This window comes from Talpa occidentalis, unplaced genomic scaffold (assembly GCF_014898055.3).
Source record: "Talpa occidentalis isolate TD23 unplaced genomic scaffold, MPIMG_talOcc4v2.1 talOcc4.5, whole genome shotgun sequence".
Taxonomy (NCBI): domain Eukaryota; kingdom Metazoa; phylum Chordata; class Mammalia; order Eulipotyphla; family Talpidae; genus Talpa; species Talpa occidentalis.
The window spans coordinates 123,983,817-124,009,500 of record NW_023604861.1 but is presented as its reverse complement, the minus strand read 5'-3'; the positions used below and the strand labels follow the sequence as shown (position 1 = coordinate 124,009,500).

General features: G+C 54.4%; 1 protein-coding gene across 1 annotated transcript in view; it reads left to right on the top strand.

The window, feature by feature from the left end:
• Positions 1-25,200, top strand: part of TOGARAM2 (TOG array regulator of axonemal microtubules 2) — a 35,637-nt gene extending 10,437 nt beyond the window's left edge. The window contains exons 6-19 of the mRNA XM_037526915.2: positions 990-1,036; positions 3,449-3,615; positions 4,879-5,029; positions 5,204-5,368; positions 6,334-6,487; positions 7,103-7,208; positions 7,881-8,116; positions 9,891-10,049; positions 12,743-12,860; positions 13,228-13,319; positions 14,026-14,218; positions 15,114-15,330; positions 20,724-20,810; positions 24,944-25,200. Of these exons, the coding sequence (XP_037382812.1) occupies positions 990-1,036; positions 3,449-3,615; positions 4,879-5,029; positions 5,204-5,368; positions 6,334-6,487; positions 7,103-7,208; positions 7,881-8,116; positions 9,891-10,049; positions 12,743-12,860; positions 13,228-13,319; positions 14,026-14,218; positions 15,114-15,330; positions 20,724-20,810; positions 24,944-25,200 (2,149 nt within the window). The remainder of the gene's footprint in view (positions 1-989; positions 1,037-3,448; positions 3,616-4,878; positions 5,030-5,203; positions 5,369-6,333; positions 6,488-7,102; positions 7,209-7,880; positions 8,117-9,890; positions 10,050-12,742; positions 12,861-13,227; positions 13,320-14,025; positions 14,219-15,113; positions 15,331-20,723; positions 20,811-24,943) is intronic.
• The last annotated feature ends 484 nt before the right edge of the window (positions 25,201-25,684 follow it).

Genomic DNA, 25,684 nt, shown 5'->3' with positions numbered 1-25,684 from the left:
TGAGTCCTGGCAGGGCCAGGTCCGCCTGGAAACTCTACCACTTCAGCAGACTTAGGGTCCTCCAAGTCCCCTCAGACAGGGGTCTCTTGGGTCAGGCAGGCCCTGAAGTCAGCTCCCCGGCTGCCTGCCCTCCAGCCCACCCCAGCCTGAGTGTGCTTCTGCGGTCAGGGTTTGTCTTTTCGTGGCTTGTTACCCTGTCAGCCCCCAGAGGGCTCTCGTGTCTTTATGTGTCTCCACTGAGGAGAGAAAATCCACGCTGAGTCATACAGAACTGCTCTTCACTGAAAGTCAGCTCCGTGAGGGCAGGGATTGCTGTCTGCTTGTCTAGACACTCTGCTCCTGAACGGTGCTCAGCACATAGTAGGTCCTTGCTAAATATCTGTTGAATGAGCAAATAGTGCTGCCTATTTTGAAATTACAATTAAACTCGGTGCCAGGGAGGCCCTCATCTTTCCTTTCTGTGGGTGGTTTAGGGGTGGAGCTCTTGTATGAAACAGTGGGGGTTTCCCATCAGCAGCAAAGGGGGTCAATCCCTCTCAAGTGGGGGGACACGGGAATGGGGCTTCATACCCTGAGGAGGAGGGCTTGAGAGGTCAATGAGTCTCACGGGGTGGGTGCAGTTTGGAAGACCTGAGCTCAGTCTTCTCCAAGCTGGGGGACCCACACTTCTGCTGTCTGGTGTCCCTGGAGGGAGGAGCTTCCTTCCCAATTGACTAGTCCCCCCTGGATGCAGCTTCCTGGGCTGCGTAGCCTGAAAATGGACCAGAAGCCGTGGACACTGGCCTGGCCTGGTCAGCTGCCCTTGAGTTTGTGGAAGGAGCTGTGTTTCCCACAGCTTAGAACCCCCTTTACAGGCTCATCCTCATCCCTCCACTGCACCCCATCTTGCTTGGCTTCTGCCCATCCTGGAGCTGTCCCCTCCCCCTCGCCCCCCCCAAGGCTCTCCTGGCCATCTCTCATGGTTCTTGTCTCTCCCCCTTTCTTTTAAGATTGGTTCGGGAGAGTGGGCCTCGGGAGAAGACCCCTAAATCTCTGGGTACGTACCCTCCTTGCACACCCCCACTTGTTATTCAACTTTGCATCCCCGGGGCAGGACTGGGGATCCAAGTTAGGGCCCGAGGAGACCCGAGAGCTCTCGTGAGTGAGCCCCTCATCTTAGGCCCGGGAGGCTGAAGACCCTGGCAGGGCCTCGTGCCAGCTCATGTGGCTTCAGATGACTCAGCCGGGAGAAGTGCTGTCCCAGTCTGACTGGCAGGGGCGGAATGGAGGCTGGGGGCGGGGACCATCTCCCTGTCTCGGAGGGGCCGCCAGCCTAGTCGCACCTGCTGTCAGGTCTGCGGCTCTCCTGCACGGTGCTTGGCAAGTGGAGGAGAGTTTCCCTGGCTGGAAGGAGTGAGAAGCTAAGCCACATCCCATAAGCCCCTTGAGCAACTGGTCCTGGAAATTTGAGTGTCAGGGAAACAGGGACAAATAGGTGGGGCTGGGCCAGAGGCCAAGGTGCAGAGAGGCTTTTGGAGAGAGAGGAGGAGGCTCTGTAGCCCGATGGCTCGGTGCCTGGGAGCTGAGTGGTGGGGGCTGCAGGCAGCTGCTGAGCTGTCTGGGAAGGGGTGGACTCTATCTAGCCCAGCTCCGGTCACTCTGCTGTGAGCTCAGCAGATGTGTCCGCTGGTGAGGGGGAGGCCGTTGCAAGAGGCCGGGGATCAGGACACAGCTGGCGGGGAGAGGCGGCCTGGCCCAGAAACCTCTGTGGCATTTGAGTTGCCCCTGCTCTCTCAGCTGTGGCGGGGTGCCCAGGCTGGAGAACCACACTGGCACCTTTCAGAGCTGACCCGAGGTGCTGCTGGAGGTGAGGCTGCCATGCATAGCTTCCCTCCTCTGCTCACTAGTCAGCTGCTCGAGAACCGGGCCCCCAGGGTCTGGGGCAGGTTGCTCTGCCAGGGCTACTAGGGTGTCTCTTGGAGGGCTAGGTGAGCAGGGGACACAAAATAACTAAGACCCGAAAGGCTCTGGGCCCTCCAGCTGTGAGCTGGGATGACACACCCAGCACTCAGGTGACGGCGGCGTCTGCCCATGTCTTGCGGCACCCCTGCAGTCCTGGCACTGGTCACTGGCACCTGTGTCCTCTGCCCTGCCTCGCACTTCTGGCGGCTTTGCCCCTCCTCCCCCTTCGCCTTGGATCCTTCTCTGGGTTCTGTAGGGTTTCCCTGCACCAAGCAGAGAGATCCTCACAGAAGACAAGGGCTGAGCAGCAGACTGGGGTGACCTGGGGTCCTACTGGAGCCTCCTACTCAAGACACTGTTTGCAGCCTCCGGAAGCCCACGATGTTGACCCCTAGCTTGCAGGACCCCAACGTTCACCCAAGGACCTCCAAACTTTGTGGGCAAGAGAACCAGGTTAACCAGGTTAATTTCTTTGGTTACAAGACAAAAAATGAGCCCCTCCCTGTCACCCCCACCCTTGCCTCTATGACAATAGATTTTTATAAGAATAATCCTCTACGAGTATGATCTTTAGGATCAATTGACTGGGAAAATACAGACTGATGAGAAACCATGGAAGTGGAGGCATTTTATCAATCACAAGAGCATCGAAGGTCGCTGGTCTCGGCTTCCCACTTGTCACTGAGCAGATCGGGCCCCCCCATGAGTTCCCTGCGCGCTTCTTCTGGTCACGGTCCCAGACGGGCGCGTGGGGGCACAGAGCCGTGCGTCAGTGGGCTCGGCTTATTTTTTCTCTCCCTGAGTTGCTCTGAGGTAAGATAGATTTATATTCTCAGGAAACAGCTTAAATCTCTTAGAGGGCAGCTTTGTCCATTTCCTGCCCTGCTTCCTCCCACCCCCCGCTACTGTCTTCGAACCAGCTGGGCAGTCATTGCTGAGTGAACGAATGGCCGATAAATGAATGCAATGAAGAGGCTGTGGTCTCTCACTAGCCCGCTCAGGGCCTCCGAGCGCTTTTCTGTCAAGTCAATTTAACCCGTGTCTTTCTCCATCGCGAAGGCAGTGGACACAAGAATTGAGGGTAGAGGGCCTTAGCCAGTAAAATTTATACCAATTACAGGGGCACAGAACCTCGGGGAGCCCAGTGGGATGGCTGCTACCTCAGCTGGATGCTGGATGTCCTCAGCGCCATTCCTTTTTTTTTTTTTAAGATTTATTTATTTATGCATACAAGAGCTGGGGGGTACAGGCCAGAGGTGCTGGGGGTGTGTGTGAGAGGATTCACCAGAGACAGAGTGGGGAACAGAACAGGCAGATGGACCAAGGTACACTGCTGAGGGGAGCAGCGCGTGAGGTAAGAGAGGTCTGCCGCACCATGTGGGTAGTTCCCTGGCCAGCCGGGGATTGAACTCGTGCTGCAGAGGCTGTGGATAGCTTCACAGTGCTGCGTCTTAACCCCTTGCACCACCAGGGAGGCCCCTCAGCTCCATTCTTCTTGACTCCTCAGAGCCCAAACCCTTGGCCCTGCCCGTCAGAGACAGGCCTGCCGCCTCCGAAAAGCCTGCCTTGCTTTCATCTCAGTCTACTCCCTTGCTGTCAGCCTTCTCCTTCAACCTTGCCAAAGAAGCCCACCCCTTGGTGAAAGAAGAGGATCAGAAGGAGAGTGGCGCCAAGGTATCTGCAAAGCGGGGGGCAAGAGGACTTTGGGGACCACTGGCTGGACCCAGGCATGTTTCTGAAGGATGTCAGTGTGGGAGTGGCTTAGGAAAGCAAGGGGGAGCCCCGAGGCAGCTGCCCTAGTTTACAAGCCTGGAACTTGTAGGTGGGTTTGAGGTGGGGGCTGAAGTAAGAAGCGAGGAGGAGGTCAGGTGGGAGGAGCCAGGTCATGGGAGAGGACAGGGACCAAGGAGGAGAGGAAGATGCCACGCGGGGCTCAGAAGGAAGCAGGATGTGGGGGAGAGTAAAGAGGGGCTTAGGTGAGCCAAAGGGGGTAACTTGAACCAACACCCAAGATAGCAACCGGGAGCAGCTGACTCAGAGGCAGATCAGCCAAAGGCTGTGCTTGACAGGCTGACAAATACCCTGCACTTCAAAGGTGACCTTGGTCCAGACGATTCTCTTCCCTGGTCTGGATGAATTTAGTAAAACGTGGAGCCTGGCTGCGAGGGGACCCACGCTCATTCTTTGCCGCAGATGTAACACTGCGACAGGCACGTCTTGAAGGCCTGTGGGTGCGTGTGTTATGTTAGCCCTGGGACCCAGCGAGGGTGATGTTAAGGTCCGGGCACCAAACTTCCTGTGAGTTTTAGACACTTCAAAATAAGTTATAAAAAGCAACAATAGGAATATTTAGAAAAGTCCACCGCCTCTCTCCACCCCGGCCCCCAAATAAATGGAAGTCAGGTAATGCTCCTGCTCTCCCCAAACCCTGGTGGCTTGCTGGGGGTTTGCTTAGGCTCCTGCCCCAACTCCACCCCACAACCAGTGTCCTAGCTCTCCCTACTCAGAGTGGCCCTGCCAATATCCCTGCTGTGCCCAACCACGCTCCGTGCACCCCAGCCTCAGGGCCTTTGCATGCGGTGCTGCCTCTGTTTAAAAAACACTTGTTTCCTACAAACCCATGCTCCCTCACTTCATTCATGTGTCAGCTTACATGGCATCTCCTTAGGGAGCCCCCTGGGCCTTCTTAGAACAGAAGCCCCATCATCCTCTCTCTCTTGCTTCCCATTCGTTTGTCTTGCCTGGCTTTGAGACCGGGCAGTTTGCGGGCGCCCCACCGCATGGTGGCTCTCTGGGGCAAGGCCTTGCTGTTTGGCTCACTCCGCACAGAGCCTGGCCCCTCGGAGCCACTGACATTACTGACATGCAGATGAATGAAGGCGTGAGAAGCCTTTCTGGGTGGCCGAGGGTAATGGAGTTTGCTGGACCTTGTGCCAGATCCAGGTCACCATCTCCAAGTCTGCCCAGGAGAAGATGCGGCTGAAGCAGATGAAGGAGATGGAGTTGTTCCGGAGGGCAAGGGAGCCGGAGAGAGAGAGGGAGCTCGCTTCCCAGAGCCTGGGCTCCCGGAGGACCCTGATGAAGGAAGGTACTGGTGCCTGGGATGGAGAGACCTCGAGGCCAATGAGTTAACCAGAGGGAGTCTGTCTGCTGCTCCCCTGAGGCTGAGCAGGGCGTCACATGTGTCCTCGCAGCCTGCGGATGGGACACAGGCAGGTGACACGCCGGAACCGCCCCATCCTAACGTCTTTTGCCTCCACAGGCCTCCTCCCCCTCCGGGGCAGTGGGACCTTGTCTGTGCCCACGGGGATGAGCAGCCCACGCAGAAACAACTCGGGCGTCATCCTCAGGAGGCGGGCCAACCGGGCCTCGCTGCCCAGCATCCCTGTCAGCAAGCAGGAGCCCAGCTTCGCTCGCCATGCTTCAGGTGGGGCGCAGACCCAAGTGATTCCTTGCTGCTCCACCTGGGGGTGCTTTGGGGCATGGCAGAGGTGGCCTCAGCTGGTTCACTTCTGCCCACCACTCATGTCGGACTAGGGAGCACCCCAGGGTGTCAGAGAGAGGATCAGTGTCTGGGAGTCAGAGGGGTCTGTGACCCAGGTTGGGGATCTCGGCTCTCGCAGCGGGAATTGTGGGCGGCTGGCAGCTGTCCCCAGACTGGGCGACAACCTAGAGGGCCCGGCAGGGCACCAGGACCACAAATGTTGGGAAACAGCAGCCAAGAAAGTGGCCGACACACTGGAAAGAGGAAGCGAGGGCCTGGGGAGACCTTGGTTTCCTGCCTGTGGCCACCTGGGATGCCAGGCTGGACGGGGCTGGGTACAGACTGGGGTCAGACTGTCAAAAGTGTGTAGGGGCCACCTGGGATGGTGCCAGGGACAGGGGTTCTGTCCCCGTTCTGGCGAAGGCGCTCTGTGCTGCCTCACGTTCGGTGTCCTGGGTGTCCATGGGTGCTTTCATTTCAAAGATTCTGCTACTGAAGCACGTTTGCACGCAGCCAACCTGGTTTGGAGTCTCCTTAAGCGCGGGATGTGGTGGGATGGATGGGAGAAGAGAGCATCACTTGGGTGCTGGAGATAATACTGACTCACTTCCCATTTCAAGTCTCTTTCTATCCTTTTGGCTTCATAAAGTAGAAAGTCTGAGCTTGATGCTGGTCTTTAGCCCCCTTGAAGACGTGCTGTCTCCTTTTTCAATAAAGAGCCTCCTTTTGGCTCAGAGACGCCAGAAGCTGTCTGGGATTGTACAGCTAGAGTTTCTGATGTTTGATTTTTACTGTAAATATTATCATAGTTTATGGCAAATAATAATACCACCTACCATAACTTTACCAGGAGGCTGCCGGTCCTCCTGGTGAAATTCACTGCGTTGCTTCCTTTTCCGTGGCTGCAGCTAACTCGTTGCCTGCGGTACTCACGTTGGGGTCTCCTGAATGGGAAGAAGAGGAGGAGGAGATGGATCTCAGAGCCTTTAAGGAGCTGAGGCCTTTCTCGAACCCAGAGCTGGGGCTGGTGGATGCCCTCCAGTGCCTTGACAGCAGCGACTGGTGAGGACAAACTTCCCCTCGTGTGTGGCACTCACCCCGGCTGCCCCTCCTCTCCTGCAGGCCCTGGCCCCTGGGGAGGAGGAGCCCATGTGTGTGCTGGTGTGTGTGTCACCAGCCTCCCCTGTGTGCCCCAGGGCCCAGCATGTAGCCCCATGCTCTGCTCTCTGGCACAGCAGAAATTTGTGGCAAGTAGAAATTTGACCCCACCCTTCCTTAGGGGGCCTAAGAAATATCAAAGTCCTTTATTTCTCTGAATCAGTTAAATCTGCTCCCTGCTCCCACTGTCCCTCTCCTGCACCGGAGGACACACAGTTTGAGCCGTGAGCCCAGCGATGGGGTTTGGATGTCTGCGGGATGCAGACGTCACGTTCATGGGTCTCAAACCTCATGTTCAAGAGCTGCTGTTGCCAGCACAGCTTGGTGTTGGGTGTCGGCCGGGGTCCTGGGGGAGGGGGGGCATCCATGCCTTCTTACTGGATTGTCAGACCGTGGAGTCTATCGACCCCTCCCTGTTGTGGGTGAGAGGAGGGGTGGCGGTGTGGGCACCCCAGGGTGCATAGGGTGGGGGGATCCTCCCTCTCTCTGTTGGTGACAGAGCCTGGACTTGCTTCACAGGCAGATGAAGGAGAAGGGCCTGGTGAGCATCCAGCGCCTGGCAGCCTGCCACTCGGAGCTCCTCGCCGGGAGATTGCACGACGTGTCCCTGGCCGTGACGGGGGAGGTGAGCCTCCCAGGCAGGCTGTGTGCTGTGTGCCCTGCACCACCCAGCCAGTCCCCGACACTGGCACTGCCACTCAGTGCTCACACAGCAGCCACCGAGAGCCCAGCCACACGGGCACCCCTGCTCATGTCTCGGGGGGAAGGTAGCCACCACCTTACTGGCTAATATCTGGGTACAGAATCCCATGTGTCACAGCCCAGCTCTGTCCTCAGTACTCAGACACCCGTGGGGGGATGGAGTCTTCTGGCCAAATCTCTGACTTTGAGGTGGTTGTAGCATCACCCACGGCCTGTCTCCCCAGGGGCTGAGGTGGGGCTAGGAGGGGCCCAGAGGAGCACAAGATGCCTGTCATCATAGGCAGAAGCTGGGCCTCCTTGGGACTGGACTGTTCTAGTGGGGGACCCACTGGAGATCAAACTGAGCATTGCTCGTAAGAGTGCTTTGAGGACTAAGTGTTGGACCAATGTCAGGTGGCACGACAGATCAGTGATTGTGGTGATCACATTAATAGTGATCTTTTTCAGTGGGACTGTTTTGCCCAGAGCTGCTGCTGGCTTTTCATCCCCAGCCTGGCAAGGCCTGGGTATGGGGTAGGGGTGAGGTACATGGGGGTGCAGCTCCCCATCCTACATGTGTTCTGGCCCTGGAGGGTCTTTTCCATCTCTCTCCAAGGTCACCAACCTCCGCTCCAAAGTGTCCCGTCTGGCCATCTGTATCCTGGGGGACCTTTTCCGGGCCTTGAAGAGGAATATGGACCAGGAGGCTGAGGAGATTGCGCGCTGCCTGCTACAGAAGATGGGGAACACCAGCGAGTTCATCCAGAGAGCAGCCAACCGGTCCCTGGCGGCCATGGTGGAGCACGTGACCCCTGCACGCTCCCTGGTGGCCCTCGCCTCGGCGGGCGTCTAGTATGTGGAGGGGCATGGGGTGGGGCGGAGCAGGGGCCCTGGCATTAGCTGGGGAAAAAGACCCCTGCTTCCCAGTTGTCTCTTTGCTCACCGCTCCTGGCAGGCTGGAGGTGGTGAAGCAGGCTCTGTGCACCAGGTCCCCGGGGAAGAGGTGGGAAGCATGTAGTGGCCTGGAGGTCGGCTGCAGAGGCAGCCTGAGCCAGTGCTGAGGTGCCTTGCCCTATCCCAGGGGAGGGCGTTTCTGATGAAATCTTGAGCCAGATACAAAATCTCACGCTTCAGCCAGCCCCTTGGCCTTCTCCTGAGAAGCCTCTTGGGGAAGCTTTCTGTAGCCAGATTTGTTTTCCCCTCAAGTAAAGACCCAAACCAAAGCAAAACTGGCATTTCCCAGGCCCTGTCTCCCAGAGGGCCAAACAACTCACCAGCACAGTGAGCCACTTCTCTGCGTGGTGCTAATGCTAATGGTATTTTTTCCAATGGGGAAGGAGGGAGTTTTCTGGGAGGCTACTCAGGCAGACCCCAGGCCATGTGGGAGCAGTCAGAGGCCTTTGCAAGCACACCAGAACCCAGGCCAAAGGCTCACACCCTGGATGGCTACTCGACTCTCCTGCACCTTGCTTTCGTCATCTGTAAAACGGGGACAGTAATGGCGTCTGCCCCATAAAATTGTGAGGAGCAAACCAACCGACTCGTGAAAGGCACCAAGAGCTGCCTCCTCTACCTGGCCCCCCCTGAGTGCTTATCGTCACTATTGTTAACTCAGGAGAAATGCCGTGTCTTTCCGGATTCTCCCTTTGCCTTGGCGTCCTCTCCTGCAGGGTGATGCCAAGAGCAGCTCTTGGAGTTGGGTAGATCTAATGGATGAAAGTTACTTCGGGTGTTGCTGCCTTGGAGGATGCCTCACTGCAAAGAGTGGCCACCCACCCTCTCCCAAGACTCAGGCTTGTGTCCCCTGGGGAGCCCCGGACTGTGTTTCTGCATTCCTTGGGATCTTGCTAAAATGCAGCAGATTCAGGTGTTGACTGTGCTGGTCCCTAGACCCCGCCGAGCAGGGAGAGACCGGAAGTCCCCTTGTGTTCCCCTGGGCTGAGGGTCAGGGTTCCCTAATGGACTTGAGAAGAAAGAAATGTCATCCTAACGGGTTTTTCTTATCACATTTTAGCTTTTCCTGTTTGGTTTCCAATCACCCATTAATTCCCTGTCCCTCCATCCTGTCTCAGTTTGCCCCAACAGAAGGGCATTAAGTTCCCAATGAGAGTCAGGCCCGTGCCAGGCACCAGTGGGGCTCTGGGGGTTCCACAACAGGGAGCTCCGAGGCTGCCTGGGAGCTGCAGGGATGCAGCTGTGTTGCCCAGTGGGCGCGAACAGAGCTGCCCGCAGTGGACAGTGTAACTTCAGGGAGCAGTGTAACTGTGGGCTGGGGTGGTGAGGGGGAGGGCAGAGGTGGGGTCTTTCTGGGTGGAGTAAAGGTGGGGCTGTGCTTTTAGGCAAAGGCAGGAACCAGCTCAGGAAGGCACAGAGGATGGTGGGCACGTGGTGCGTCTGGGGAGCATCATGTATTCATGGGACTGCACACCCTCCTGTTTCCCTCCCCCACGGGTGCTGTCCTCACCCCCAGTTACATAGCCAGGAAGTGCTCTTCCCTTAAAGACTCTCGTTAGCTCACAACGGCATGAAACGTAGATGCACAATTTTAAGTCCATGTGCAGTGTCTGGGGAGCTCCACACCCCATTCCTTCACTGAACACTTGACTGTGACTATGTTTCTCTTCAGTCATCGAAACCCCTCAGTCCGGAAATGCACTGCTGAGCACCTGTCAGCTGTCCTCGAGCAGATAGGCGCTGAGAAGCTTCTCTCTGGTACCAGGGACAGCACGGACATGCTGATACACAACCTGGTGAGGCTGGCCCAGGACTCCAACCAGGACACCAGGTAACGCGGGGCCTGGGCCTGGGGCTGCCAGCTCGGCCAGCCCAGGGCAACTAGCCAGCCCGGGGAGCTGATGTGTGCTAGCCCTCCTCTCCCACTGCCATGGTGCTGCACATGGTACCGCCGCCGGGCTGGCTGATGTGCCCTGGAGAGTGTCTTTGTGGTATGGCAGGAGCAGGCCTGTCAGGTGCATTTGTCCACTCAAGCCACCCGAGCACTGTGAGGAGCTCTCCGGTGTGCTGTCCCTGCTGCTCCTTCCTGCATCCTCTGGCCCGGAGGCCTGTATTCTCATGACCTTGCAGTATCTGGATTCTAATTTTTATTGCTCTGATGGCTAAAGTGCAGGCTCATTGTTGTTTCAGAGTCCCCCCCCCCCACCCTTGATTACTAATGAGTTCGAGTGTTTCTTTACCTGTGTGCTAGTCTTTGAAAAACATCATCTCAGCTGCTCATTGGAGGCTGGATAGGGGCTGAGGCGGTAGGTGGAGGAGGGCCTGCAGACAGAGGGCTGCCCCCTAGTCCAGGCAAGGGGTGCTGGGGCTAGCGCTCGGGGGTTCCAGCAGGACGTGGCTGGTGAGGCTGTCAAAAAGGAATCACAGATGCCTCTTAGGTTTTACACCTGAGCCACTGTGTGGGTGATGGTGCCATGTACTGAAATGAGGAATAGTGCTGGGGCAGTAGAAGGTTTGGTTTGCTTGTTTTTACTGGAAATCGAGATGAACATGGCTCCGGGTCTAATATGCCTCCACAGCCCCACCTTTCTTACACTGGCTGGTGTTGACTATACTTTATTTTCTTTCTTGGAACCCTGCGCCTCCTAATCTCTGTGGCATTTCACACCCTGGGTTTCTTCGTCCGTCTGTGGACTTTGCCCTGCCCTGCCTGCCCTCTGCGTGGAGAGGTGGCCAGAGGGTCTTTAGTCCCTGGCCCCGTCTTGCAGCTCTCCCTTAGTGAGCTCATCACTTCCTGGGGCCCCAGTCCACACCCTCTCTGAGCTTGGGTCTCCTCTCTCCAGTGCCCCCAAGAGCCATCCCTGGGTGTCCCAGTGTCATCTCAGTGCAGAGTGTCCCTGAATGGACTCTGCCTTCTCCCCAGGCTAGCTTTTCCAGCCTTGTTCTCCTTGTTGTTAGACATCACTGTTATTCACTGAGTCATCTACGATGCAAAATAGGAAATTTCATACCTTGTTGATTCTAAGACACACACACACACACACACACACACACACACACTTCAATATCTCACATCGGAGGCTGGTAGTTGCCTTTGGCTGGGCAGGCAGCATGACTTGGGTCTTACTATCTGCACATTCGTAAACTTGGTCATTGTTGCTCATGGTATAAACCTCCGAATTAAAGTGTGCCGTGGGAGCCACACTAGGAATCTTCCTTTGCTTGTTATCCTTTGTATTTATTTTAAGAAGTCACTCTGGATGCTCTGTGGGGAGTGGTTGAATTTGGTTGCTATTTTAAATGTCCTAAAGATATTACACTCTCATTTGGCAGTGATATGAAAAGTCCTGTGTATCGGAAAAGGCAAGAAACTAGAATGGTGCAGCTTAAATTAGATATTCATGCAAACATTCATCATCGAAGGAATGACCAAAATTCCACATTTCCTTACAGAACAACCTTCCTTACAGAAGGTCACTACCCCGAGTAACATTTCCTTCTGCTTCGGAGACAGCCTGTGCAAGGGTTGCCTTCACGAGGGCAGTGCCATTGAAAGCAGGGGAAATTGCTAGTGTTTTCCTTTTCTCTGGTGGAAAATAAATTAATGGTCTATTTTACAATCAGTAGAGGGTTAGGTAGAGTGAAATATAGTGATTATAAATGTGTCCTGCTCCACTTGAAGTGTTGCAGTTTTAACTTCCTTTGCAGCTCTTGAATCCAGTTAGGGCTTCTCTCCCCACTCCACTGTCTTATTTCAAGCCTTTATCGCCTCTTGCCTGGGCTATTATGTGACCTCCTAAAAGGTTTCCCAGCCTGTGCCCTTGTCCCCAGAGATCCACCCTCTACACTTTTGCCAGAGACATTATGACTAACGTGCAAATCTGATCATCCCTCAGCTTTCTGTTGCTTGCGCCTAAGGCCCAGCTTCTTCCCATCTCCCTAAACTGGCTCCTGCCTTCTCTGGCCTATTCTCTCCCTGTCTCCACTCCTTGCCCTGATTCTCCAACATCGTACCTGCAGATTGTTTTATGAGCCCTGGAATGTCCCCTCCCTCCTTCCACTTACTCCCTCTTTCCACATTATTTCCTAGTCCCATCCCACTTGCAGATGCCTACTTATTTGAATCCTGCCGCCCCCCACAGCAGTGTGGTTCAGTCAGTCTGCCTGCTCTGCTCCCCACTCTGTCTCTGGTGAATCCTCTCACTCCCCGCACCTCTGGCCTGTACCCCAGCTCTTGTACGCATAAATAAATCTTTAAAAAAATAAAAAGAAAAATGCACACATTGTAAAAAGCCTATGAGAAATAATACTAAAATTAAATAATGGCTTTCTGTCAATAATGGGATTGTGGTTGACGTTTATTCTTTTATGAATCTAGTTTTTAGCTGGGTAGGAATTACTGTGATAGTTTAAAAAGGTATCAAAACTTCTTTTACTATAATTAGAAAAATTATGTAAAGCTGTTCAGCAAATTTATGGTATATTTCTGTGGCTGTTTCTTCATCTTGCTTCCTCCTGTAACAGGTTTTACGGCCGGAAGATGGTGAATATCTTGATGTCGAACGCGAAGTTTGATGCCTTTCTGAAACAGTCCCTCCCATCTCATGACCTGCGGAAAGTCATGGCAGCCATCAAGCAGCGAGTGAGTCAGGGTGTGAGTGGGTCAGGGATGGGGCGCCCAAGCTGACCCTGGCCCCGGCAGCTTTCACGTTGAGCAGGGGGTCAAGAGTGCACTCCTGAGGCTTTGATCTCATCTGTGACTCCCACTTATGAGTTCCTTCTCTTGTGCTTTCCATGTCCCTCAAGTCCCCTGGGGCCTCCGTTCTTCATCTGTGACATGTGACTCTTGACCACCCCCTGCTCCCATCACCATGCTCTGGATGCCCCAGTGGTGCCTGCTGAAGCTCTCTTAGGGGAAGGGTCCTTCCTCTTGCTCTGGCCTAAGTAGGAGTACCTGGCAGCTTCCCATGGGCCATCCTGTGCCTCGTGTTCTGTGTGTATTTTTCAAGGGAATAGAAGATAGTGATGAACTTCCATCTGCCAAAGGCCGCAAGGTGTCGAGGAGTCTGGTGTACGAGAACGGGCTGCCTGGCGAGCATGGGTATGGCTGCTCTTGTCTTTCTGTGATTCTACACACGAGATACTGATGGGGGGACCTGTTTGCCCTGGGCTGGGGCCTCTGGGAGCGTTGTGGATCTGGGCTAGAACTGAGACCCAGTTGGGTCTGCAACACTCATGGGTGAATTTATAGGCGTGCTCCCCCACCCAAAACTCAAGGAAAGCCAGTCCCGGGAGCATCTTCCAGTGGAGGTTGGTTCCAGCAGTCTTATGCGAGTGCGTGCAGTTTCACCAGCACAGGTGGGATGCGGTTTTAGTCAGCTGGGGGAGCTCCGAGCCCCTCCATTTAAGAGCAGTGGATCCTTTGTCACCACTAGAGTGGCCGGCTTGGGGCCAATTCTGAGGCAGAGCTGGGACTGAGGCAGATGAGCAGGAGTGGGCCGAGAGGCTAGAGAGTGGGTGCTGGGAGAGTTAGAGGCCGAGCAGGAACCCAATGGTCTCTCCTGTGCCTAAACTTAAAACTTAAAGTCCTCTGCAGGAAGGACTGTGTCTGGCCTTTGCAGGGCACCCAGGGATGCCCCCTGCCCCTCTTCAAGAGTAGCTTCCTGCACTTTCCCGCGCAGCCTCCCAGCCAGACCAGAGCAGCTTATGTTCCCTGCCCCTCCACGTACTCTCTCCCCACTGAGCCTGGCCCAGGAGGTCTGTGCATCGCCCCAGGGCCATCTGGGTTAGACGTGCCTTCCACACAGGCTCAGCTCCAATGGCCCGAGGCTGATGGGGCTGCGCTCCTCTACGCGGGGTGGCTTGGAGATGGTAGAGCAGCTGCGGGAGTTGACGCAGCTGCTGGAGGCCAAGGAGTACCAGTCTCGGATGGATGGCGTGGGGCGGCTCCTTGAGCACTGCAAGGCCAAGCCAGAGCTCATCACCACCAACCTGGTCCAGGTGAGCAATCCCCCAGTCTTCTCCTCCTGCCCCTTTCTCCCCTGTGGGTCCAACTTGAATTTGGAAAGCTCAGAACAGGGCTGGACATTATTCTGGGCCCTCAAAGTCAAAGGGGGCAAATAAACATTTGCTCTCAGGTTACCTTGGGAAGGCCAAAATCTACCAGGAAGTGGCCAAGGAGGTCAGGGTATCTTGGGGTAGGTCAGAGATATACTGAACACCTCTCATGCCTCTAGCAGATTTGTGGGGAGAAGGGTAGAGTAGAGGTGCCAGGGTCGAAGGCTGCTCCTGGTCTAGCTACACACTGGATGTTTTGGGGACAGACCACGTGTTTGGCCAGGCGACAGGGCAGGATGGCTGGAGGGGTCAGTGAGGAGGAGGCACGGACTGGAATCCAGGCAGATACCTACCCTCTTCTGCAGGGGGTTCCTGGCAGTCCAGCCATGTAGTGACGCTGTTAAGACACTGGCTTGAAGTCAGCAGATCTGGGTTTCCACCTAAGCTATTCATTGTGGATCTGGGGCAGAGCAATTAAGTTGTTCAGTCTCAGGTTTTGTATTATTATTTTGTTTTTATTGGTAAATTGAAAATGAGAACGCATACCTCAGGGCTTAAGGCCATGTCGCCAAACAGAGCACTAGACACTCAGATGCTTTGCACTCACGGTGCTGAATATGTGGTCATAGTCCCCTCTTATCCACCTCCTCTTTGGAGGAGGTGAGCCCCTCCTCATCAGGAAGGTTCTGGCATAAACCAGAGGAATGTTCTTTAGGGATGCAGGAGGAAACCTTGTCGAGGGAGGCTGGTTGAGTTCGGTGAATTCCAAGCTACCTGGTGCTGTTGGCTCCTGCCCAGCCGGGTTCCCATGGACTCTTGGTTTCTGTTCCCTCAATAGGTCTTTGATGCTTTCACCCCAAGGCTTCAGGATTCAAACAAGAAAGTGAACCAGTGGGCTCTGGAGTCCCTTGCCAAGATGATCCCCCTCCTCAAAGAGAGCTTACACCCCATGCTGCTCTCCATCATCATCGCAGTTGCAGACAACCTCAACTCCAAGAACGCAGGCATCTATGCCGCCGCGGTGACTGCGCTGGATGCAATGATTGAGAGTCTGGGTGAGTCTCTTACCTGCAGCTCCCTCCACCCATCCTTAGCCCCGCTGCTTGGGTCTGGTAGGCAAAGCCCCCAATTCAGGTAGCTGTCCCCCTAATCACCATGCCTACTCTTCTGGCTCAGGACTCAGCAGAGCAGTTAAAGCACTGATTGGCCAAAAGGCTGTGTGGGACAGGAGTGGGCAGCCCAGGGCCTCCGGGTTGGCCGACTGTCCAAATCAGACCTGCTGGTGTGTTAGATGGTGGAAAGTGGAGATGTGGAACATTCTAGTCTAATCTCCTCAGAGTACATGTGATGGAAATGATTCACCCAAGGCACACAGCACCACCCTGAGTGAGTCATCAGGACTGGGGAATACTCAAGCCACCCGGCATGGAAAGAAAAACAGGTTAGGGGTGCCAGGAAGGAGTTGGAAAGAGCTGTCAGCATTTCTTTTCACTGTAGAGATGGTATCAGTGGATGGAGCTGGCATGGGCCCAGGCAGGATGCTCTGAGGCAACAGCAAGCCTGTGGGAGAGGACAGAGTTGATGGTGGGTGGGTCCAGGTGTGGGGTCGTTTGATCATGGTGGACCAGGTGACAGGCCACCTTGGTTTCTGGACACGCTGGACCCTCACTGGCTTCTGGAATGAGGAATGGATGAGTCTTGCCTCTTAGGAAGATTGCTGAGCACCAGGGTTTGGAGTTGGTGGTCAGTGAGGGTGGAGTTGGGGCTGGGGGGACGTAAGGACTAAAGGGAACTATGGGGGAGATATCAGGAGAGGGGACAGCCCCTCAGTCCCTTACATGCTGTATGGTGCCGCCGCTTGGTCCTCTGACATTAGCTGGACTCTTGGTGCATCTACTTCTGTTCTCCTTCCTCTCAGAGAGGACTGGAGGTGCTATTTGGTGCCTCTGCTACAAAACTGAAGTGTAAGTTTAAAACCTCAGGTGTATGTGAGAAAGTGGTACGTGAGCAGGTTTGTGTCCAGACGGGTGGAACCAGCAGCTTCTCAAACCAGCATTGCCTCGATGTGAGGAAGCGTAGGAGCTGACAACCACCCGGGCTGGTTTTGCTGCTGTGAGTCCCAAGGAACACCCAGACCTGCCTTCTGGTGAGGCTGGAAGCTCCACCTCTGCTCCCCAGGCCGCACCCTGGCCTGTGCCCAGCCTCTGTGGCTGAACGGCAGCTGTGTCCTTGGCTGGGGCCTCTAGGAGAAGTTCCAGTTACAAATCAAAGGCCTGGTCAGGCCCTTCTCTCTGCCTCTTGAGTTCATAAATATTGTCAATTTCTTCTCTTCACCTCAGAGGGAATTTATGATTTGCTGAGTTTGTAGCTGCAGAACAAACAATATAAATCCAGCTCTAAATTATGGCTTGTTCTCAGTGCCGCTCTGGGTAAGTGAGATTGCTGTTGCCAATAACCAAGGCTCTTGGTAAATCATCGCAGGCCCTGGATTTATTGGGAAAACCGGCATCAAGCAAAATAGGCTTTAGCTATTTGGAGTGAATCAGCACCTTGTCTGGGGAGAGGAGCTTTTAACTCTTCCTCCTTTGGGTGTCTTCGTTCCCACTTTTTTGCACCGCCACCCTTCTTGATCACTCTCTGCTGCTCAGGGCTGTAGAAACTGGGGTCTCCCAGTGTCCCAAGATGTAGGTTCCCCTCTGCGTGGCCTGGCCACCTGGGAAGGGGGCTGGAATGGCCTGCATTTGGGACCTTCCACCTCTTGAGACAGATGGCAGCTTCTGGGGATCACCTGGAGTCCTTTCCTCCTGGGCGGGTTGACCTGTCCCCTCTGGCCTGTCAGCGGAAGCATCTGGAGCAGGGAGAATGGACGCAGGCCTTAGGGGCTTGCTTCTCCCCTAACCCATAGGCCAGCTCAAGGCTGGGATGGAAAGGAGTCAGCTTCAGAGGGGTGGATCAAACTCCCCCCAACCCCAATCCCTATGGAGCCCAGAGGGCGAAGCACAGAGCTAGACTCAGGTCACTTTGGAAGGGACAGCAATGGTTCGGGGGGAGCCAAGGCATCCCTGTGAGCCACACCCCCGCAGCCCACCCAGAAGCTCTGCTTTGGGAAGCTCTCTTAACTACGAAGTCACCAGCCAATTTCCAAATCCACCTTGGTCAGAACTGGAGGGACTTAGTTGCCAACAAGGAGAAGTGTCCCTGCCATTGTCCCAGGGGCAGAATCACGCCCTCTCTGGGGAGGGTCCTCAGCACCTGGAGTGGTCTGGGCTGTCCTGCAGAGGGCATGAAGGATGCAATAACTAAATTGCCCACTGTCCCGGGGGCCAGGTGCTAGAAGCAGAGGCGGGGCAGGTGAGACTGGAAAGATGGGTGTATTTCTCCCTTCTCAGATCACCCCATCTGAGCCTGCGCTTGGTGGTTCTTGGGGGAACTTAGTCTCTGGAAGTGGCTGGAAGTGGCTCAGAGCAGGGGGAGCTTCTCCCGAGCTGCATTGTCAGGCCCCACAAGGGATTCAGGCTCGGGCTGGAGAGGATCTATGCAATACTAAGAAATACCTAAATGTGGGAAGGCACAAAGCGAGCCTCAGCGTGTATCTGTTTCCTGCTCAATTGAGAGGTTGGGGGGTGGAAGTGGCAAGGGGATCAACCAGGCCAGGCCACCATCTGGCAGAAGGTCCAGATCACGCAGTCAAACCAGGAGGTTGGTCTTCTTTGATGATCTCTTTCAGTCACTCTTGATTCTGGAATTCAGTGATACAGTTGACTTCTTGGCCCACGCCGTCTCTTCCAGTTCTTTGGTTTTCCCCGGGGGCATTGGGCAGATGATGTGTGGATTGACAGAGCAAGGTGGGGATTTCTGTGCAGGTCCCCTTTGGGGGGATGCCAGGGAAGAGGTACCTAGACTCCTGTCCTCTGTCCTTTGTCACCGCCAGTCTTGGGGTGTCTTTCTCCAGGGATGAGGCTGGAGTGGCTTCCTGTCTACGCCGCACCAAGACCTGATTTCAGGGAGATGATTCCAGGATCAGGGCAGGCCCAAGCAGCCTGGCTGGTTCTGACTTTGGGCCCTGTCGCTGGGTTAGTTACAGGAGAAATTTCACTAATGAAAACATCAGGCTGATGATGACAGCTCATCCCCTCCCGGCCTGAGTTCCGCATTCAGGCTTCTGAAAGCCGGAGAGTTCTCTTCACTCTGCAGCAGCCCCTGGCCAGTGCTGGGGAGAGCAGATAAGGGGGTGGGAGTGACTTCACATCCATTTTGGCTGTTTTGCTGACTTCACATTCATTATCTTATATAGATGATACAACCAACATGACATTGTTAATGGGATTAAAAAATTAATCCCTGGTGCCCCCCACCCCCCGTATACCAACTGCTTAGAAGCCTTCTTTTATCTTCTATTTCTTGTCTTCATGTCTCTACATTTCCCTGGGTAAAAATCATCATGTAACAACCATTTGACTTCACTGCTATCATTTAACACCACCCAGTTTCTCAGGCTATTATGCAGACTTTCTAGCTAACTTAAAAATATAAAGTTTATTTCCCAGCACTGTACAAGTCCTGCTTAATAATTATCGAGAAACTGGAAAATCCAAAAACATCTGGGAGGGGAAAAAATCTTCGTTATTGTCCCAGTGCCTAAAAGAAACCATTTTTAATGTGTGACTTACTTTTTTCCTCTTTAGATCTTTCTTTTTCTGTATTTGTGTACACAGTTGTGAGTAGGACACATTTAAATTTGATTCCTGCTTTAAATATGATCACACACTGAGTCACTCGACCGGTTCTGTGCAGGCTGTGCTGCTGCTAGCAGCTGCTTGTTCCGGTGGGACGGCCCCAGTTTTTTCCTGCATGACAGACTTGGCTTTGGGGATTGGGAGAAGTGGCTCCACGCTCGACATATCCTGACATACGGGGTCTTGTGCTTATTTGGGAGAGTGCAGTTTGGCTCCAGTTATTTTGCTGCCACTATCCACCATGCTCCTGTGTTTCCTGTACTTTCTTTCTTTGTTTTTTTATTTATTTAAAAAAATTTTTATATTTTTTACATCATTTTTCATTTTTGCACAATGGATGCATCTTCATCTTGCGTATAGTCCCCATACAGTTCTCACCCCCGCCCCTTGTTTTAATCCTATTCCCTCCCCCACCCCCGCCCCTCCCTGTAGTGTGTCTCTGGTTTGTAGTTGCTTGTTGATTTTGATTTTTACTTTAAGCTCTTCTCTGGCTTCTCAGCAATTTCAGAATGAGGGGCCCAGTGGCCCCCCGGGTGCGTAGGGGCGAGGCTACCCAGTTGGAGGGAGGGGAGGTCCAGGGAGGGCAGGGTGGGTCAGTGACTTCTGTCCACTGCCTGGTTTTACTTGCCTTTCTGTGAGGCGAGAAGAGCAGCCTATGGGAACCCCCTGCGGGGCCACGCGAACATGCGTTCCAGGGTTTCAGAAGTTAGATCGCAGCTGCTGGATTGGCCTCTCCGCTGGAAGGTTGCTGGGCTTTCCCAGCATTTTTGGCTAGTAACAGTACTAGCAGCAGCGATAACCCAGCCCTCCGTGGCGATCAGATGCTGAGGCGTTATCCTCAGATTTAGACTCGCTCACTTCATCCTCACAGCAGCTCGAGAGGGAGGAAAGAGTATTATCCCCATTTCACAGCTGGGTCAGCTGAAGTGTAGAGAGGATAGTGACTCATGCGGTGTCAAACTGCGAACCATGGACGGGCCAGGATTTAAATCCAGGTGACCTGGACCCAGAGCCCACACCCTTAGCCACCATGCGCCTCTGCCTCTCCTTACACCTGGGTGTGACCAAAGGTGAGTCTTCACAATGAAAGTGGCCCAAGGAGGAGCCAGGTTTCAAGGCTAAAATGGGGGCAGAAAAGTTAGTCATGAGCCACCTGCTGTGTCCTGTTGGTGAGAGTACAAGTTCAGGCTTGGAGGAGAGCTAGGGCTTCTGATGCTGACCCTAACCCTGCAGAACCCTGCAGTGATCTTTGGTTTGACCATGGCTCAGTGCCTCAGTTTCCCCTGAAAGTGTGTGTGTGTGTATCTCCACAATCTATATCCATCCATCCATCCATTTATCATCCATCTATCTTTTTGCCATAGATTTACCATCTGTTCATCTGTCTGTCTGTTCATCCACCCACCCACCCACCCACCCACCAGTCTTCCATACTCTTTTGCCTCAAAACAAAGCAATTTTGAGGACACAGACAACATTGTAACCAGATCCAGGAGGTAAATCGTGGCCTAATTGGGAGCCAGCTGAACTAATGCAGGTCACTCACTCTTCTCCAAGCACCCCAGATACACTCACTTTGTTTAAGTGGCCCCATTGCAACTGGAGGAACTAGGGGCCTGTTTCCCATGTAGGGCTGCGGGTGCCTGTGCCGATGGCTGGGAACGCTGCAGGGTCCGCAGCACCTGGTCACTGGCTTCCTCCTTCTCTTCCAGACAACCTTTGCCTCCTGCAAGCACTTGCTGGGCGGGTACGTTTCCTGAGTGGCCGCGCGGTGCTGGATGTCACAGAACGCCTGTCAGGTGAGCCCCCAGCCCGCCCCTGGCCTCCCAGGCCTGTGGTTGAGCCACTCATCTTAGTCTGAAAATAGTCAAAGAATCCTCACGGGGCACTGCAAATCTTGATAATTTGCTTTTTAAAAACAATCCCTGCATTGCCAGCAGACGGTCATTGTGTTTGGCTGTACACAACCAAAATAGTTTTGAAGAAACTAGTCTGCATCTCCCACTCTTTGCAGACAGGGCTGCCACTCGCCCATAGCTGCTTCGCGCTGCTGCTTTCTGAGTAGCCGCCACCTCGTGGTGCTAGGCCTGCTCAGCGGCTGCCCTAGAATTAGGTCAGGTTGCCCCTTCTCAGCAGGCACAGCTTGGCCAGGATCCTTGCCCCACTCCCCCTCTGAGCTGTCACCAAGGACTCTGTTCCGTGGAGATGGGGCCTGGGACCGAATCTGTTCTGCCAGTTCAAGCTTCAGCAAGGAAAGCTTGCTCCAAGCCTGTCTCCGCATGAGTTTGCAGGAACAGTCTGAGTGATTTCTTTCTTTCTTTTTTAAAGATTGATTTATTTATGCATACAAGAGCTGGGGTGTAGGCCAGAGGTGTGGGGAGTGAGAGGATTCACCAGACAGAACAGGCAGATGGACTGAAATACTCTGCTGAGGGGAGCAGCGGGGAGACAGGAGAGGTCTGCTGCGCCATGTGGGTAGTTCCCTGGCCAGTGGGGGATTGAACTCGTGCTGCAGTGGCTGGAGAGAGCTTCACAGCGCTGTCTTTAGCCCCTGCACCACCAGGGAGGCCCAGTCTGAGTGATTTCATTCCAGGATTCAAACCCGCTCCTGTGCCCTTGAGGAAGAAAGGACACAGGCTTTGGTGTGGGCTGGCCCTTCTGTCACCTGCCAACTCTGACCTTGGACAGATTTTTGGTTTTATCATCTATTTTGTTTGCCAAAAGCTTCCTCCTCCAACTAGGAAGGAGGCAGAGGACTTAGTCTATTCTCTAGACTCCGGAGGGTCCTTAGAATGCAGATGGCTCATCTACCCCCTGCTCATATGCTTGCGTGGCTCCTATGTTGTCTTCAGTGACATGTTCAGGTTCCCTGGTGTGGCCCAGAGGCCTGTCACTGCACACGTCTCCAGGCTCTGCCCTCTCTCTGCCCGAATTACATGCACTGGATCACTTAACCCCATGCGGAGGGTTTGTTCTTGTAGAAATAAAGAAAACAGATCTCAGAAAGGTCAAGTTCCCAGAGCCCTTGGCCAGTAATCCAAGATTTGTCCCCAGCAGCCTGGGGCCTCAGCCAAGCCCTGACCTGCTGTGTGGGCTCTCTCTGCTCCCCCCACACCCTCGCCTGCCTGGCGCTGGCATTTGCCTCCTCCCAGCGCCGGTCTCTCAACTTCTTGCCTTCACCTCCAGAGGCCCTCTCCACCTTCTTTCTCTCCCAGGCGGGGCCCACCTAGTTGTGCATCCCCGGCTCTGTCTCCCTGTCCCTTTTCCTGCTTGAGGGTGCACAGCACCCTCTCTCCAGATCCCCCACGCTCCATCTCTTGCTCGTGGGCTTGCCTCCGTGCCCTGGCTTGGTCCTCCCAGTGTCTCCAGAGTGGCCCCTTCCTCCTGTCCGAGAGCCAGGCCTTCCTCAAGCAGGTGGGGCTCCACTGTAGCTGCTGTGGGTGCCGGGTGAAAACAGCCACGTGACTGAAAACACCCGGTACCCGGCAAGGAACTCTTTCCTGTTGCTCAAAATCAGCCTTCTCTCCTTCCCTGGCCTTGCAGACATCATCTGTGGGGCCCAGAGATGGGCAGCGTCCCTTCTTTAGATACCCATTTACTGTGAGTACCTTCCAGTTCTCTCCGCGCGAACGCCAAGGAAGTGTTCCTGCACACTCTCTGCTAACTCGGTGTCAGCCAGGGACAGAGAAGGAAATTTCAATTGACACAAGGCTGTGGGCTAAGAATAGCACAGCTTAATGGGAGTAAATCTTTTGCTAATTACCTCAGTAGCTTCTAAGCTCAGCTGTAATGGGGTTTTCTCCCTCATGACTCCTAGTAGGGCCACTGCTGCCTCTGCCAGGTGACCCCGTCTCCCTGTACCTGCGGAAGTGACCCAAGTGGGGGCAGATTGGTGTCCTCCTGGGGAGCAGGCTTGGGGAGGGGAGGCTGGAGTAAGTCATCTCTTCAGGGAGGGAGGGAGCTCCTGGTGTGGAAGGGTGGGGAGGGGGGCTCTGTGAGGGCTGGGTGGGGGTGCAGGGGACCCCTGCCTGGGCCCGGCTCTTGGGGCTACTTCTCATATTCATTTGCAGGTGAGATTCAGATTTAAGAAAACCTTTGAGTTACGGTTGTCCAGAGTAAGTAGCTAAACAGGATCACCGGTTTCCTCTTGGCTCCCCTCACGCCGTCCCTCTCTTGTTTCGCCTCCCCCTGCCTCCTTGGGCTGGCTGGGGTGGCTTTCTGTCACCTGTGCCCTCCTGCTCAGGCAGTTGCCAGCACTCATCTCCTTGCCCGCTTCACGAAATTCCTGGGGGCCCTGCTCCTCAGGGAGCCTTCCTGGTGAGCCCCAACCTTGCTGGTTGCTCACTGGACTGTCCTGTCTTCCCTAAGCATGAGAATCACATTTACTTCTGAGGGTTCTGTGATGTTGGGGACCCCAAGGGAGGCCCCCCAGTGTGGGTGCAGGAACCTTCCAAGAAACGAGGCCCTGGGAGAGTGTCAGGATAAGTTGGGGGGCCCAGTCGTTTTCTCTTTTTTCCCATTGTTCCAGTCCAGCTGCCATCAGAGGGACGGGGCTCCCGCTGGAAAAAATCCTGGGGAACTGGATGATGCTGAGCTAAGGAGGGAAGTGCATATTGGGGGTTTCACTAAAAACAAAACTCCAGATCAGCCTGATACGCGGAGCCAAGCCTCTGTTAGCCGTGTGGTCCTGGGCAAGCTCCCCCATTTTGGCTTCCTCCTGTGAAATGGGTGCCCTTTGCCCTCATAGTCTGGGGTGGAGAGGGGGTTTGGGAGAAGCAGAGCCCACTGCCGCCAGGCTCTGAGCCCCAACTCAGGACTCAGTGTTAGTATATTGGCCCAGGGAACCTTCCAGTTTCTCTGCCCCATAAAGAGCTGCATCTAGCATCGCCTGCCTTCACCAGCACTTGCCCTCGGCAGGATGACAGAGTGAACTAATGCTAAAGAAGCACTGATAGTACTTAGGGGTGATGTCTGAGGCTGGAGGCTGCCATAGCCCCATCCAAAACAACTTGGTGGCCCCAAGTGCCACTTTGATTGACATCCAGCAACCCCAGTATTTACTCTGTGATGGAGGACTAGCTGGCCGGTTCAGCTGCTTCTGGGTCTTTTGGGATTTAGAGAAGACAGAGGGCTTTGGGCAACCAGATTTTGGGGTTCATCACTGGAATGCAGGGTCTGTGCAGAGCTTGCTGGGCTACAAAGCATGACTACGTAAGACCCGTGCTGCTGGTCCTATGGTGAGGTTTGGCATTCAGACCCGTTCTTGATTATTTTAGTTTTTTTATGTCTTATTTTTCAGAATGCTCCATCTGACAGCTTGATTTCTCTCCCTAGCACAAGCTCTCTCTGTATTGGCACGAACTCTCAGAGGCGGGTGTGTGGACCAAGGCTGTGTTAGGACTAGTGACTGTCACGTGCCTTCACGCACATTATTAGCTGATCTCTAACAATAGCAAGAGTTTGGCTCAGGATTATTTATCTTTACTTTTCAGATTATGAAACAGGCTCAGGAAGGTGGGGTGCTTCTGGGGCTCACACAACTAGTAAACCAGGGGCAGGATGCCATCCAGGTGTGTCATCCTCTTTCCCCTGGGCTGCCGGGACCCACGTGACTGTCATGACCTGAGAACTTGACCTCTGCACACTCCTTCCTCCATAGAAATGTACTAAGCATTCTATCTCATGGCTGGTAGCTGTAAATGTGTGTATAAACCAAGCAGATGTCTGCATTTTTCCCTTCTGATTTTTAAGAAGTTAAAGCATTTCCATGGGCTCCCTCATGTCCCATGAGCTGCCGGTACTGAGTTGAATGGGTTTGTCGGCCGTGCTGGGCTGCTGCCCTTGGGGGGACAGGGTGGGTGTTCCAGGAGCAGGCAGAGGGAGGTGGAGAATGCCCGAAGCCCCAGTAACTCTCCTCATTTCTGCCCCACAGTGCTGGTGGCCTCGGTTTACCCCCGAAAACCCCAGGCGGTGGAGCGCCACGTCCTGCCCGTCCTCTGGTACTTCCTGCACCACGCGCTGGGCAACGGCGTGCTGCGCGGGCTGGGCGGCAGTGTCCGCCCGGTGGTGTGCCGGCTGGCCAGGAGCCTGCAGGAGCAGATGGGCCCCCGGCTGCGGGACTTGGCCGCCGGCCAGCCAAAGCACGTCGTCAAATCGCTCCAGGAACTCTTAGACGCCGAAGCCCCGTGACACAGCCCCGGCTCGGCCAAGGGGTGGTTCCCAGAGCAGGACAACTGGCAGCTCGTGCCCCTTCAGCCTGACGGGCGGCAGACTTGAAATGGGCAATCTTATTTTTTATCTTATTTTTATGCTGGAATAATCTCCTGGTCTATTTCCCTTAGAATTCCAGATGTACATAGTATATTTTGAAGTAGAAATAAAAGAATTGCTTATTTTTCTAAGGGTTTACTACCTTGTACTTTTTTAACCTCCAAGAATTTTCCAAAGGCTTTTTTAACCTCCAAGAATTTTCCAAAGGCTAGATTTGTGATGAACAGAACAAAACACGACAAACAGAACAAAACACGACCACTCTTGGGTGAGACCAAGAGTTAGGAAGGAAAAGTTCAGCTGAGACACCCGTGCTGTGGGCCATTTAGGGGCAGAGCCCCCCATCTGTGAGCAGCTGGACACGACCTCCTGAGTTGGTCATTCAAATCCAGTCCATTTGTCA